Source organism: Pseudorasbora parva, chromosome 1 (assembly GCF_024679245.1).
Source record: "Pseudorasbora parva isolate DD20220531a chromosome 1, ASM2467924v1, whole genome shotgun sequence".
NCBI lineage: Eukaryota > Metazoa > Chordata > Actinopteri > Cypriniformes > Gobionidae > Pseudorasbora > Pseudorasbora parva.
Genome location: NC_090172.1, coordinates 1205001 through 1221669, shown reverse-complemented (window position 1 = coordinate 1221669; position 16669 = coordinate 1205001). Strand labels below are relative to the sequence as shown.

The 16669-nt window shown below is 41.3% G+C and overlaps 1 protein-coding gene across 4 annotated transcripts in view; it reads left to right on the top strand.

Annotated features, from left to right (window-relative positions):
* Positions 1 to 16669, top strand: part of pde5ab (phosphodiesterase 5A, cGMP-specific, b) — a 74208-nt gene that overhangs the window by 48721 nt on the left and 8818 nt on the right. For 3 of the 4 annotated variants that reach the window (XM_067451150.1, XM_067450986.1, XM_067451237.1), the window contains exons 11-18: positions 3768 to 3827; positions 5889 to 6035; positions 8180 to 8305; positions 10131 to 10225; positions 10305 to 10392; positions 12677 to 12777; positions 12862 to 12939; positions 15778 to 15841. In XM_067451150.1, the coding sequence (XP_067307251.1) occupies positions 3768 to 3827; positions 5889 to 6035; positions 8180 to 8305; positions 10131 to 10225; positions 10305 to 10392; positions 12677 to 12777; positions 12862 to 12939; positions 15778 to 15841 (759 nt within the window). The remainder of the gene's footprint in view (positions 1 to 3767; positions 3828 to 5888; positions 6036 to 8179; positions 8306 to 10130; positions 10226 to 10304; positions 10393 to 12676; positions 12778 to 12861; positions 12940 to 15777; positions 15842 to 16669) is intronic. The other variant, XM_067451069.1, reaches the window with a different exon arrangement.

The window sequence follows — 16669 nt, the reverse complement described above, 5'->3', positions numbered from 1 at the left end:
GAGTTGGGGACAGGTGTGGTGGTGAAGGTCAGTTTAAGGGTAGAGTTAGGGACAGGTGTGGTGGTGTGGGTCAGTTTAAGGGTGGAGTTAGGGACAGGTGTGGTGGTGAGGGTCAGTTTAAGGGTAGAGTTAGGGACAGGTGTGGTGGTGTGGGTCAGTTTAAGGGTAGAGTTAGGGACAGGTGTGGTGGTGTGGGTCAGTTTAAGGGTAGAGTTAGGGACAGGTGTGGTGGTGAGGGTCAGTTTAAGGGTAGAGTTAGGGACAGGTGTGGTGGTGAGGGTCAGTTTAAGGGTAGAGTTAGGGTCAGGTGTGGTGGTGTGGGTCAGTTTAAGGGTAGAGTTAGGGACAGGTGTGGTGGTGTGGGTCAGTTTAAGGGTAGAGTTAGGGTCAGGTGTGGTGGTGTGGGTCAGTTTAAGGGTAGAGTTAGGGTCAGTTGTGGTGGTGTGGGTCAGTTTAAGGGTAGAGTTAGGGACAGGTGTGGTGGTGTGGGTCAGTTTAAGGGTAGAGTTAGGGACAGGTGTGGTGGTGAGGGTCAGTTTAAGGGTAGAGTTAGGGACAGGTGTGGTGGTGAGGGTCAGTTTAAGGGTAGAGTTAGGGTCAGGTGTGGTGGTGTGGGTCAGTTTAAGGGTAGAGTTAGGGACAGGTGTGGTGGTGTGGGTCAGTTTAAGGGTAGAGTTAGGGACAGGTGTGGTGGTGTGGGTCAGTTTAAGGGTAGAGTTAGGGACAGGTGTGGTGGTGAGGGTCAGTTTAAATGTAGAGTTAGGGTCAGGTGTGGTGGTGAGGGTCAGTTTAAGGGTAGAGTTAGGGACAGGTGTGGTGGTGTGGGTCAGTTTAAGGGTAGAGTTAGGGTCAGGTGTGGTGGTGTGGGTCAGTTTAAGGGTAGAGTTAGGGTCAGGTGTGGTGGTGTGGGTCAGTTTAAGGGTAGAGTTAGGGTCAGGTGTGGTGGTGTGGGTCAGTTTAAGGGTAGAGTTAGGGACAGGTGTGGTGGTGTGGGTCAGTTTAAGGGTAGAGTTAGGGTCAGGTGTGGTGGTGTGGGTCAGTTTAAGGGTAGAGTTAGGGTCAGGTGTGGTGGTGAGGGTCAGTTTAAGGGTAGAGTTAGGGTCAGGTGTGGTGGTGTGGGTCAGTTTAAGGGTAGAGTTAGGGTCAGGTGTGGTGGTGTGGGTCAGTTTAAGGGTAGAGTTAGGGACAGGTGTGGTGGTGAGGGTCAGTTTAAGGGTAGAGTTAGGGTCAGGTGTGGTGGTGTGGGTCAGTTTAAGGGTAGAGTTAGGGTCAGGTGTGGTGGTGAGGGTCAGTTTAAGGGTAGAGTTAGGGACAGGTGTGGTGGTGTGGGTCAGTTTAAGGGTAGAGTTAGGGTCAGGTGTGGTGGTGTGGGTCAGTTTAAGGGTAGAGTTAGGGTCAGGTGTGGTGGTGAGGGTCAGTTTAAGGGTAGAGTTAGGGTCAGGTGTGGTGGTGTGGGTCAGTTTAAGGGTAGAGTTAGGGTCAGGTGTGGTGGTGTGGGTCAGTTTAAGGGTAGAGTTAGGGACAGGTGTGGTGGTGAGGGTCAGTTTAAGGGTAGAGTTAGGGACAGGTGTTGTGGTGTGGGTCAGTTTAAGGGTAGAGTTAGGGTCAGGTGTGGTGGTGTGGGTCAGTTTAAGGGTAGAGTTAGGGTCAGGTGTGGTGGTGTGGGTCAGTTTAAGGGTAGAGTTAGGGACAGGTGTGGTGGTGTGGGTCAGTTTAAGGGTAGAGTTAGGGACAGGTGTGGTGGAGTGGGTCAGTTTAAGGGTAGAGTTAGGGTCAGGTGTGGTGGTGTGGGTCAGTTTAAGGGTAGAGTTAGGGTCAGGTGTTGTGGTGTGGGTCAGTTTAAGGGTAGAGTTAGGGACAGGTGTGGTGGTGAGGGTCAGTTTAAGGGTAGAGTTAGGGACAGGTGTGGTGGTGAGGGTCAGTTTAAGGGTAGAGTTAGGGACAGGTGTGGTGGTGTGGGTCAGTTTAAGCGTAGAGTTAGGGTCAGGTGTGGTGGTGTGGGTCAGTTTAAGGGTAGCGTTAGGGTCAGGTGTGGTGGTGTGGGTCAGTTTAAGGGTAGAGTTAGGGACAGGTGTGGTGGTGAGGGTCAGTTTAAGGGTAGAGTTAGGGACAGGTGTGGTGGTGTGGGTCAGTTTAAGGGTAGAGTTAGGGATAGGTGTGGTGGTGTGGGTCAGTTTAAGGGTAGAGTTAGGGACAGGTGTGGTGGTGTGGGTCAGTTTAAGGGTAGAGTTAGGGACAGGTGTGGTGGTGAGGGTCAGTTTAAGGGTAGAGTTAGGGTCAGGTGTGGTGGTGAGGGTCAGTTTAAGGGTAAAGTTAGGGTCAGGTGTGGTGGTGAGGGTCAGTTTAAGGGTAGAGTTAGGGACAGGTGTGGTGGTGTGGGTCAGTTTAAGGGTAGAGTTAGGGACAGGTGTGGTGGTGTGGGTCAGTTTAAGGGTAGAGTTAGGGTCAGGTGTGGTGGTGTGGGTCAGTTTAAGGGTAGAGTTAGGGACAGGTGTGGTGGTGAGGGTCAGTTTAAGGGTAGAGTTAGGGTCAGGTGTGGTGGTGTGGGTCAGTTTAAGGGTAGAGTTAGGGTCAGTTGTGGTGGTGTGGGTCAGTTTAAGGGTAGAGTTAGGGACAGGTGTGGTGGTGAGGGTCAGTTTAAGGGTAGAGTTAGGGACAGGTGTGGTGGTGTGGGTCAGTTTAAGGGTAGAGTTAGGGACAGGTGTGGTGGTGAGGGTCAGTTTAAGGGTAGAGTTAGGATCAGGTGTGGTGGTGGGTTAGGGTTAGGGTTAGGGTTAGGTGGGTTAGGTTAGGGTTAGGGTTAGGTGGGTTAGGTTAGGGTTAGTGGTGTGGGTCAGTTTAAGGGTAGAGTTAGGGACAGGTGTGGTGGTGTGGGTCAGTTTAAGGGTAGAGTTAGGGACAGGTGTGGTGGTGTGGTCAGTTTAAGGGTAGAGTTAGGGACAGGTGTGGTGGTGTGGGTCAGTTTAAGGGTAGAGTTAGGGACAGGTGTGGTGGTGGGTTAGGGTTAGGGTTAGGGTTAGGTGGGTTAGGTTAGGGTTATGGTTAGGTGGGTTAGGTTAGGGTTAGTGGTGTGGGTCAGTTTAAGGGTAGAGTTAGGGACAGGTGTGGTGGTGTGGGTCAGTTTAAGGGTAGAGTTAGGGTCAGGTGTGGTGGTGTGGGTCAGTTTAAGGGTAGAGTTAGGGACAGGTGTGGTGGTGTGGGTCAGTTTAAGGGTAGAGTTAGGGACAGGTGTGGTGGTGTGGGTCAGTTTAAGGGTAGAGTTAGGGACAGGTGTGGTGGTGTGGGTCAGTTTAAGGGTAGAGTTAGGGTCAGGTGTGGTGGTGAGGGTCAGTTTAAGGGTAGAGTTAGGGACAGGTGTGGTGGTGTGGGTCAGTTTAAGGGTAGAGTTAGGGTCAGGTGTGGTGGTGAGGGTCAGTTTAAGGGTAGAGTTAGGGACAGGTGTGGTGGTGTGGGTCAGTTTAAGGGTAGAGTTAGGGACAGGTGTGGTGGTGTGGGTCAGTTTAAGGGTGGAGTTAGGGACAGGTGTGGTGGTGAGGGTCAGTTTAAGGGTAGAGTTAGGGACAGGTGTGGTGGTGTGGGTCAGTTTAAGGGTAGAGTTAGGGACAGGTGTGGTGGTGTGGGTCAGTTTAAGGGTAGAGTTAGGGACAGGTGTGGTGGTGTGGGTCTAATACCACACCGACCAATCGCCACATCCCGCTTGTAAAACAGTATTCTGACCATATTCTGTGCCCAGTAATAACTCATAAACATCTGTGTGTGTTCTGCAGGTCCTCTCTTATCACGCCTCGGCCGCAGAGGAAGAGACGCGGGCGCTCCAGGTAACGGCGGTAAATTACAGTTTTTCATATTATTATTATATTTTAAATGTGCTTTCATTATTTTTGAATATGCCATTCAAGCATTACTTTACCTGTCTGGAAACAAACCACTGGATGTATAAGTCATGTTCAGAGCCAATCTTTACACCACAATAGTCAGAGATATGATGTGAAACCTGTCCATATCACGGCCGAGAACCGAGAGCAAACTGTTGGAGATGCTTTGGGGAAGGATGGCTCAGTAAAACGATGTTTGAATTAATATCCATGATGAATTTGCTATAACGCTTTGCTATAATCGTCTTATTTTACAGTGTTTGTAAAGAAAACAGGAATGTCCTATAGCTTCAGATTCCTCTGGGATTTTCCCAGAAGCAAAGGTTTCTGGGATACTCCGCTCCCATAGGGAGACCTGCTCTGATGAGGCGTGTGAGAGTAATCAGGGAGTGAAGACAGAGGCAGAGTTTCTGCTTCAATCGAGAGTCATTTGTTTGTTAATTACACCAATGGCTCTTATGAAGCAAAGCTCAGCATGCAGATTTAGCAGTGTTTGCGTAATTCATAAGGCATGCAAAAACACTTCACGATATGCTTCATTTTGAGTATGATGGAATAGGATTTAACCCTTATTTAGTGAGTGAGACTGGAATTATTGACGCCTCGTTTCGGCCGCCTCAAAAGTTTTTAAAGATGTTCATATATATTTATTTCTCGGCATAGTACAAATGCGAACGGCTGTGCATTAATTTGTGCATTAAATTATAGCTGTCACAGGATATGTATGCATTTGTGCAATAAACAGTGAGCTTACAAAAACATGTGTATATGTGGTTAACGTGCGTTTGTGGGAAAAGCTTTAATGCTTGAAAAGTTGCCAGAAACGAACTTCGCCCCGACCGATAGACAAATGCAATCGATTAAAAGAAGCCCGCGTACTCTCATAATGAAAAAGAAAGACACTAAATGTGCAATAAAAGCCTCTGCTGTAATGAGAAATGCAGGCATTGAGCTAAAATGTACACACTGTACCTTTAAAATACTATTAAAAAGTACTAAAGTGGCAGTTCTGAGACCTGCAGATAGCCTGCGGATATTAATACCTGAATTGTAGCTGCACTGCAAAAATGTGCTTCTTATTTAGTTTTTTTTTTCTTGTCTCCAGTCCAAATATGGAAATATTCTTAAATCAAGATGCATTTACTAGATCAGTGAAATGACATAAGATATTTATGCTTGTTTTCTGTGGAAAAAATATCTAACTGAAGTGAGTTTTTGCTTAAAACAGGTGAAATGATCTGCCAATGGGGTGAGAAAAATAATCTTATTTCTGTTTGGGACGGAAACAAGAAACCTTCATTTTGATTTTATTTTTTTTTAAAAACAAGAAAAAATATCTCATGTGGTTTTACTGATCTAGTAAATGCATCTTGATTTAAGAATTGTTAGATATTTAGACTGGAGACAAGACAACATGACTGAGGAAGAAGAGCGTTTTTTGCAGTGATCATAATGTTATGAAGCCAAATGAAAGTTATGTTATCTCTGCAGGCGATTCTTCTTTCTGTTTGCATAGAAACATTAATGGGCTCTGCATTATGCCATGCACGGTTTTTCTGAGCACTGTGCTGATGGCAGCTCATTGATTATTTATGCCTGTCAGACAGTGATCTCTTCCCTTGTCTGTTGAGTTGAGTGAGTTAGTGTGATTGTTCGTGTGTGTGTGTGTGTGTGTGTGTGTGTGTGTGTGTGTGTGGGCATGTTTTTGTGACATATGAGGACACAAATGTGTATAATGCCATGGGTATGACACAGGTATTACAGGAGAGGGTGAAATATGAGGACATTACCCATGGCCCCACTTTACAAAAGGCTTATAAATCACACAGGAGGAGTTTTTATGAGAAAGTAAAAATGCAGAATGTTTCCTGTGATGGGTAGGTTTAGGGGCAGTGTGTGTGCGTGTGTGTGTGTGTGTGTGTGTGTGTGTGTGTGTGTGTGTGTGTGTGTGTGTGTGTGTGTGTGTGTGTGTGCGTGTGCGTGCGTGTGTGTAATAATGTCCTGATTCCACAGGCAGCTACGGTCCCCTCGGCTCAATCTCTCCGACTGCTGGACTTCGGCTTCAGTGATTTCGACCTGACGGACGCTGAGACGACACAAGCAACCATCCGCATGTTTGTGGACCTCAAGCTTGTGCAGAACTTCCAGATGAAATACAAGGTACCCATTAGACTCCATTCCTTTAAAGGGTTAGTTCACCCCTAAATGAAATGTCTGTCATTAACTCCTCTCCCTAATGTCGCTCCACACCCGTAAGACCTCCGTTCATCTTCACACACAGTTTAAGATATTTTATATTTAGTCCGAGAGCGTATGCAAGTGTATGCACACTATACTGTCCATGTCCAGAAAGGGAATAAAAACATCATCACAGTAGTCCATATGAGACATCAGTGGGTTAATTAGAGTCTCTTGAAGCATCCAAAATACATTTGGGTCCAAAAATAACAAAAACTACGACTTTATTCAGCATTGGCTTCTCTTCCGCGTTTGTGTTCAATCCTCAAATAAAGATTCAAACGGTTATGAGTCAGTGAATCAATCAATAGCCAATCAGCAGGTAAGGGGCGTGTCTACTATAGACCCTTTTGGGCGAAGGGGCGTGTTTGTTTGGGTGATTTGAAATACCAACAACGGTTACCAGATAGCACTTACCCCACCTTTAACTTAAAAAAGTAAGTAACCTGGTTTCCTTAAAATTTTGAGATTATTGAAATTAAAAATGTGAGTTGATACAATGAAGGAAATCGGTTTAATAAATAGAAACTCAAAATAGTATTGTATCTGAACCACATAAAAATGTGATAAATCATGAAAATAGCACAATTTGGCTGTGTCATCACAAATTAAACACACAATTACCCAATAAAATCTTGTAATAATATTTTAATAAAGGTTGTCGATTCTCAAAACAAGTCATTGCATTAACTCACATTTTTAATTTCAATGAACTCAAAATTTTAAGGCAACCAGGTAACTTTTTTTTTTACAGTGTATAAGAGTCTTTTAACAAAATATATATTATTCACAGTGCACAAAAAAAGCTTTGTGTGTTTGTTGATCAATATATAACCTGAAGAGATTATATTTTCTCCTAATAGTTGAGCAAAAACATGTGTTCTCCCAACTATAAAGGCTGAAAGCCCTTTAATGAAGAAGAAAATGCAGCGTGCAGTTTGAAGCATAATTTTCAGATCTAGTAAAGCACAACATCAGGCTTTGCTGCGTTAACCGGCTTCAACAAGCTCCTTTTATGGCCTTCAGTGTTAGGCGAGGTATCTTTCTGGCACGACTTGAAGTCTGCCTATTTTATTGGTTTAATGGCTGTGACTTACCCCTGACTGAGAGAAGGAAGGTCCGCCACAGGACAGATCAATCACAGGCCAATGAACAAATCACATTTGGGAGGGTTTTCGCTTTTGGCACGCATCTTTCAGTCTAATCTTTAAAGCTATCAAAGTAAGGCAAGGCAATGCAAGGTTATTTCTATAGCATATTTCATACCCAATGGCAATTTCAAAGTGCTTTACATGGAAATTATTAAAATAGTGATAACATATGCATGAGAAATAAGAATACCAAGTAGAAAGGATTAAAAATAAAAATCAATGATAATTAAAACAGCTGTACACTGCAAAACATGCTTTACTTAGTATTTTTGTCTTGTTTCTAGTCAAAATATCTAATTAAGAAACATTTACTAGACAAGTACAAATGATTGTCTTGTTTTGGGAAAAATAACTCAAAATGAAGAGAGTTTTTGCTTAAAATAAGATAAATAATCTGCCAATGGGGTGAGAAAAATAATCTTAATTCAACCAGAAAACAAGATTATTTTTCTCACCCCATTGGCAGATTATTTATCTTATTTTAAGCAAAAACTCTCTTCATTTGGAGTTATTTTTCCCAAAACAAGACAATTACTTCTGCTTGTCTAGTAAATACTTCTTGTTTTAAGAATTTTTAGATGTTTGGACGAAACAAGACAAAAATACTGAGTAAGAAGAGCATTTTTGCAGTGTAAAGATAATTTAAAAAATGAAAAATAAAATGGTCAGATGCACAATAGCGGTCTGAAATAAAACTAAAACACTCTTCAGTTTACATCCTACATGTCCCTTAATTAGATCACCTCTCCTTTATTTCTTTCTCAAACATAACATCCATTTTAATCACTATTCCCTGATTTGTCCTCAGGAACCTTCTTGTTAAACCCATTTTCACTCATCATATCTTTCCACAGATTTCCACATACTCAAGCCTTTTTGTAGTATCTATTTGTTATTAACCTGTGCCTGTTCCAGAGTTTGTGCCAGTGGATCCTGAGCGTAAAGAAGAACTACAGGAAGAATGTGGTCTACCATAATTGGCGCCACGCCTTCAACACTTCGCAGTGTATGTTTGCCGTGCTGAAGTCTGGCCGTGTTCAGGTCAGTGGCCCTGATAACAAATCTAGCTTAACACACATCAGTTAACACACTAACTAATAAACTCGCTGACCTACAGTTGTAGCTCTTGCTCTCTTGAAAATGTCTGGTTTCCTTTAATAGAGAAACCAGTTAAGCACAAATGAAACTTTATTGTGCGTTCCACTATAAACGTCTTCTGTTGTTTACAGTCGTAGTTAATCATTTGCATGGACTGAAAGAAAATGCATGCTTTCTTTGAATGGGAACGTTTATGAATGTTGCGTCAGCTTCTTACAATGACTTGCAGTTATTGGGAATGATTTGTTATTTACGAATCGAACACTATTAAGCCTTACTTTGACATGCCAGCTAATTTCTAATTAGGGCCCAAGCATAATTGGCACCGATTCTAATCGTTGGCATTCTTCTTCCACATAGCACCGCTTGTAGAAAAGTCCTGAAATTTGGCACACATATAGAGGACAGTCCAAACATTCACCACAGCCAATTTGCAGTCTCTAACTCAATCCCTCTAGCGCCACCTACTGTCCAAAGTTTCACTTACATTAATGCTAAAAACGTTTGAACCGTAAAGACTAGAAACAAAATGTCCTCTTATTCCTTGGCTCAATTTAATTCGATTGCACCCTATGACATATTTTCCATCATTACAGTTTTCCCGCCAAAAAAAAAAAACCTTTTTAGAACTACTCCTAGACGGTTGCTCCAATTTTTATGAAAATCAGATCATCTTTAGATTATACATTGATAAAAAGTTATCAATTGATCAAAGTCTGACCAAACGCGTTCCAATTTATCACAAGAATGACCTAAGGCTACATCCTGCGTTTCGACACAGCACCACCTACTGATTCGGAGATACCAAAATTTTTGCTTATAACTTACGAACCGTTTGGCCAAAAAACTGGTCTTGTTTGATTCAGGTCAGCATGCTGAGTTGAAGGATATTCAATTTTACCACATCGGCCATTTTGTGCGTCAGCCATTTTGTAGCGAAATGCTGTGTTTTCTTAACGCATTAGTGTATAATTACGAAGCCCAGTATGGGTCATCGGCACGATGCCCTGAAGGAGCCTGAGAAGTTTTGAGAGAGTGCCACCTAGTGGTGAAATCAAATTTTCCCATGCTCATAACTTTTGATGTGGTTGACTTATTTTCTTTGGGATTCCTGAATTCTTGCCGAGTCCAGCGATATCGAAACATGCTAGGTTTCGCCTTATGGCTTGTGCAACGTTTTGAGTTGGCATTAAAACAATCTTCGCAAATATCTTCGAAAACCATTAGTCTGATCGAAGCGAAACCACAGTGGGAAATTTGGAAATATAAGTCGTTGGCTAAATATTAACGCCCAAACGCCAAAATTTTGATAGTAAGTGAATGCAATCAAAGTCGTGCATGGGTAATTTTTTGATGTACTTATACATATACATGTCTATAATTCCTGAACACAAGGAGATATTTTCACCAAATTTGGCACGCTTATTTATGGGCGCACTCTGAGAACACTTAAAAAAAGTGGTGGGATTGCGCCTGTTGGTGGCGCTATGAACAAAAATATTAAATTGCCACTAATTACAATAAAGTATATGAAATGAAATGCTATATTTTACAGATGATTTTGCTTGCAGCCATATTTGGATATAGTTCGCTTGTTTTCCGGAGAAGTTCCTAAAGTTATTGTGATTTACACACAGTGTGACTGCATTTGTTTTTAGAAAGCATGGCTGTATTTTACAGTACTGACTCGTAATATTGTTTTATTTGGCTGAAGATTTAGTTTAGTAACTTTGTTATAATATTATAATAAGACTGTTTTCATTGACAGAATAATCTGAGTGATTTGGAGATTTTAGCTTTAATGATCGCAACATTGAGCCATGATTTGGATCACAGAGGTGTCAACAACTCCTACATTAAAAGGTTAGTGCTTTAGTTTAGTGTGGCGGTTTGTGATGGTGTAAAAATGCGAATGATCCGGAATATCTCACTGTTTTCCCAGGAGTGACCATCCACTGGCCCAGCTGTACTGCCACTCCACAATGGAGCATCACCATTTTGACCAATGTCTCATGATCCTCAACAGTCCAGTGAGTAGTTTATGGACAGACCCATATATATATATATGCATAATATGGCTCTGAAACCATAGATATGAGACTACCTAAGAAGTTCAAGTAAATAGGCTGCACTAGAATTCCACGCTCACCTAAAAGCGAAACGAAATTCACTTTATTAAAGAAAGACTTTCAACAATACTCAATAAAGTGGTCAAAATCATGCCTGACCCCACTCCATGTCTCTAGACATATGCACATCTTATGTATATACTTATGCTGCTCACTTTTCATAATCAGCATATGAAATAAAAATAATTATATAAAATATTATAATAGTATTTAAACATAGCCTGACTAAATAGGCTACGGTTTCTCTAACCGGCCGACGTAGGTGCCGGCGGCTTCTGATGGACTTTTTCCTTTATGGCAGCGAATATAACTTACAATACTCCGTCATTTTTAGCCATATACAGATAAGAAGACACAATTATAAAGTGTCTACTTTTATGTGTGTACACTCACAATACTAACAAAGGCCGTTGATTCAGGGAACGGATCATTTTGCACTCCAAACGTCTTCATTTCAAAAATGTATTTTGTTTATTAAACGCGACGTTTTTAATTTCAAAAGCATTTCTAAATCAGTTCATATTTCCAACAATCAAAATTCCAAGCCAAAATAATGAAATGGTAAAAAAAAAAGAAGGAAAAAAAAGGCTTTGTTGGCCTACCACCATGCAAATTCAAACAATTTAGCTCTTGTAGTTTTAATTAATGATCGAATAGCACGCCTATATGTAAATGGTAAATGGACTGCATTTATATAGCGATTTTAACAGACCCTATTGCCATCCAAAGCGCTTTACATTTTCGTCTCACATTCACCCATTCACACACCGACGGCGGTGTCAGCCATGTAAGGCGCCATCCAGCTCGTCGGGAGCAGCTGGGGTTAGGTGTCTTGCTCAAGGACACCTCGACACTTGGTCAGGTGGAACCGGGGATCGAACCACCAACCTTTCGGTTTGTAGACAATCTACATGAACCACTGAGCCACTGCCGCCCCTTCTATTTATATGTCTCCTTCCATTAAAAAAATACATGGCAAACCTTTTGGAATGACATCACGAGAGGGAAAAAAATAGGTTTTAGTCACATAACACGGTTAATGAAAACGGCGTCATTTCGCAATAGTTTTTTGAATCAACATTTAGTAGCATTCAGTGCACACTGCGCAGTTCAGTTACAGTTTAACTTCTTGAACCCAATGCTGTTAAACTGAATATACCATTTTTTATCTTAAATATCCACATAAACAACGAATTGTTCGTCACTATAGCAGCAGTAGTCCCCCATTATTACACCCCTGGGCCTCGCACATCACGCTTGCACAGGGTGTGTGTGTGTGTGTGTGTGTGTGTGTGTGTGTGTGTGTGTGTGTGTGTGTGTGTGTGTGTGTGTGTGTGTGTGTGTGTGTGTGTGTGTGTGTGTGTGTGTGTGTGTGTGTATATCACGGTGGTTAATAAACTTGCAGAAATGCTCCAGTGACCCTCAACATTACATAACACACAAAAGCATATGTGAGTGCACTTTAAAGCATGTCTTCCCATTAATCGTTCCTGTGATGACCTGTGACTCTTCTATCTGCTGATAAGAATAATTCACTCCTAAATCTACTGCATCTTTTTAAAAAGCAATGTCTAAGTTTGCACGCCATGACAGTCTGTATCTGTTCAGGGTGCATTTACTCACAGGCATCGATTGCTCTCATTCTGTGCTCTGCTCATCGTCCAGGGGCTTAATGTTGTTCATTATTTCATTCTCAGTGTTTGCTTGTTAAGAAAAAGCATTGCTATAGCTCATACTTACAGTTCGGGTTTTGTGTTTAAATCCCTAAGCTTGAGTATTAAACTTTAACCACATTCATCTAGGCTATTTTATAATATAGAAACATGCACACAGAAGGACGCTTGAGAAAACGCAACAGCGCCGCATAATAGTTTTTTTACACTTGAATGGTAAAAAGCAGAAAATGTCAAAGGCCAGTTTTTGGCGAAAATATTTGTTAAGCTCGTCTCTTAAAAAGTCTGAAATGACCATGAAGTTGAATGCGTGTGTTAATGGATTGACAGCACTCGTTTCTACACATCTTCCATTATTATTATTACTTTTATTTGAGACAGGGACAGTGCACAATAAAAACATTAGCCTTGTTTATAACAAGGAGAGATGCATTGCACCGGGTTTTAGCAAATTGCTATTTTCCACCCGTAGACCCATGAGATGGATAAAGGTTGTTTTCTCTCTTTCTCAGGGTAATCAGATTCTGAGCAGTCTTTCTCTGGACGAGTACAAGGCGACTCTGAAGATGATAGAGAAGGCTATTTTGGCCACTGACCTGGCTCTCTACATGAAGTAGGCACCAGATGTCACGTACAGCTGCTCTCACAAACCTTGCCCTGTTGTTGGCTCATAATGCTAATCCTAACGTCTTTGCAGAAAAAGAGCAGAATTCTTCGAGCTGGCGAAGAACAGTCAGTTCGTATGGGAGGACGAGAGTCACCGAGATCTGCTGAGGTGAGTGTGAATTAGGGGTGTAACGGTACACAAAACGGATGGTACTGCAGGGAAGAAAAAGGTTTTTTTATTTAACTAGTTTACTGAACAAATTGTGTCTGACCTTAAATTGATTCAATTATAACTAAAAGTCATTTAAAGATAATGCTGTAAACTATAGCGAGCACTAACTCACACATTACTGTAATATTAAAGGACAGAGCCCAAACTATTAGCCTAAATTTAGCTGATATTCATGTTCAGATATAATAATCGACACTCAAATAACGCATTGTGTGCAAACATGTAAACGGCACATGAGGCAGTTTTTGCATTAACTTCTAAATATAAAATTGTGTTTACTCCAATTCGTTGTTGAAATACACTCAGCTAAAGGATTATTAGGAGCACACACTAATACTGTGTTTGACCCTTTCTCCTTCAGAACTGCCTTAATTCTCCGTGGCATTGATCAACAAGCTGCTGAAAGCATTCTTTAGAAATGTCGGCCCATATTGATAGGAGAGCATCTTGCGGTTGATGGAGATTTGTGGGATGCACATCCAGGGCACGAAGCTCCCGTTCCACCACATCCCAAAGATGCTCTATTGGGTTGAGATCTGGGGACTGTGGCGGCCATTTTAGTTCAGTCAACTCATTGTCATGTTCAAGAAACCAATTTGAAATGATTGGAGCTTTGTGACATGGTGCATTATCCTGCTGGAGGTAGCCATCAGAGGTTGGTACATGGTGGTCATAAAGGGATGGACATGGTCAGAAACAATGCTCAGGTCGGCCGTGGCATTTAAACGATGCCCAATTGGCACTAAGGGGCCTAAAGTGTGCCAAGAAAACATCCCCCACACCATTACACCACCACCACCAGCCTGCACAGTGGGAACAAGGCATGATGGATCCATGTTCTCATTCTGTTTACGCCAAATTCTGACTCTACCATCTGAATGTCTCAACAGAAATCGAGACTCAGACTGTCCAATTTTGGTGAGCTTGTGCAAATTGTCGCCTCTTTTTCCTGTTTGTAGTGGAGATGAGTGGTACCCGGTGGGGTCTTCTGCTGGTGTAGCCCATCCGCCTCAAGGTTGTGTGTGTTGTGGCTTCACAAATGCTTTGCTGCATACCTCGGTTGTAACGAGTGGTTATTTCAGTCAAAGTTGCTCTTCTATCAGCTTGAATCAGTCGGCCCATTCTCCTCTGACCTCGAGCTTCAACAAGGCATTTTCTCCCACAGGACTGCTGCAGACTGGATGCTCTTCCCTTTTCACACCATTCTTTGTAAACCCTAGAAATGGTTGTGTGTGTAAATCCCAGTAACTGAGCAGATTGTGAAATACTCAGACCGGCCCGTCTGGCACCAACAACCATGCCACGCTCAAAACGGCTTAAATCACCTTTCTTTCCCATTCTGACATTCAGTTTGGAGTTCAGGAGATTGTCTTGACCAGGACCACACCCCTAAATGCATTGAAGAACTGCCATGTGATTGGCTGATTAGATAATTGCATTAATGAGAAATTGAACAGGTGTTCCTAATAATCCTTTAGGTGAGTGTAGATCGTGTATAGTTTTATTGACGTCTTTCCACCTTTGAAACACTGATTGAGCGATTACACCACATGATGCGTTTCAGTTGTGATGTATCCTCAACACACCTTCAGATGTTCATTCATGTTTATTCTTTGACTGTGACGATCGCATTCACTGGCCTATACCGTGATCAGTCACGCCACATTAACCCTTAAATGCATGACTGTTTCGCCAAACATTCTAACATATTCGGGTCGTTATCGACCCGGATCTATATTTAACATGGATAGACCTCTACCTGTCGCGATAATATATAAAACTCCTGATGTTAGAGTAACACTTACAGAAGAATAAAATAAAACCTATTTCGTTACTTTTTGGAGTTTGGAAGGATTCAGTTTGAGCAGATGTTTAATACCATCATCATCATCTGTCCTCGTCAGAGCTCGTTTACCAGTATATTCAGCATCTGCCTCATATTCGCCATCTCCAGCATATTCTCCAAACTCATTTTCAACGTCTTCAAAATCAATATTTTGATCACTGACAGCTTCTTGAGCACATCCATCATCAGTGACAGTGACACTTATCTTTAATTGTGTTCAGTTCTTGCTCTCTGCAGAAAATCACTGAGACATTTCAAGTTTTGAAGATTATAATTATTATAGTTTCGTTTCTGTCAGAGGTAACTATGTGTGAAACGTTACTTCATCATTGCGAATCAGACATTGCCACCTTGTGGAATAAAGGTGAATTGCGCCCTATTTCGTCATTATAGATTAATTTATCATTGTGCAAAAAAAATATACGTACAATCCTACACACCTCGGGTCGAGAGCGACCCTATACAATTTTGACAAAAAACTAGTGAAAAAACAGGCATTCAATTATATTTCTATTATTTTTTTCTTGTTATATTGTTTAAAATGGATTGATTGAGGAATACTAAGAAGGTTGATGTCTAACTTTAAAAAATGAATGAGGAGCAGGGTAGTGAATGACGTCTCGGGTCTCTAACGACCCGAGGTTTGCATTTAAGGGTTAAACAGCAGCAAAACGGCGTTTATTTATCGTTTATTTATAAAATGGACTGAATACTTAATATGTTCATGTGGAAACTGGAATTAAAGTGTGTTCCGGCGTAAAACAAGCCGACTGTTAAAGATTGCATTCGGTACGTGTTCATACACAGAAGTCCTGCACCGAAACGGCTATGAATACGTGCACCGTTACACCCCTAGTGTCCACCATTCAGAGCTTCAGCATTATGGGCCGTGTGTATATATTTCTTTATGATGTTATGATCTTCTGCAGGTCGATGCTGATGACAGCATGTGATATCTCTGCGATTACTAAACCCTGGCCCGTACAGAAGAAGGTAAGCATGCAGTGACGGCATCACTGGACTCACTCGCGCTCTCTTCAGTAATTAACAAGCTCACATACAAAATTAACAAAGGTCAATGCAATGTAAACGACCATAAATGAGACCTTCACACTCATAAAACAACCAAGATTACAGTATATTATACAAACTCATGACATACACTGCAAAAAAGGCTCTTTTTCTTTAGTATTGTTGTCTTGTTTCAAGTCCAAATATCTAACAATTCTTAAATCAAGATGCATTTACTATATGAGCAGTGCTGGAGGAAGTACTGAATCTCAGTACTTAAGTAAAAGTAAAAAAGTACTTGATTTTAAATGTACTTGAAGTATTAAATACAAGTAAAAGTACTTGTATAAAAATGTATTCTCTTAATGTCTATATTCCAATAATTAAAAAGAAGAAAGCAGTATGGGCTGTGGCGTTTTACTTAAGTTAGTTTTGGGTTAATGTGGGCTAATTGTGCGTCTCATCTGCTGCCCAGTTTACATTCTGACTCACAATATCAGGACGATCTGCAGAGTTAATTATCAATGTTCAGAAGAACATTTTCATCAGCTTTGATGTATTTAAATCTCCATATATTTATGAGGATTAATCTTAAATATAGGATATGCTTCAGCTTTCCTTTTATATTCTTAAATTTGATCAATAAATTAAATTAGAATAACGCTAGCCTATATGGTTTGTAAAATTAAATAATTTACACTGACAATTACAACTGCATTAAATAATGTTATGAGATTGTTTTAACTATATATTTTTAATACAATAAGAAACGTTGTAAAAAATGTTTGAACATTAAACTAAACTACCAGT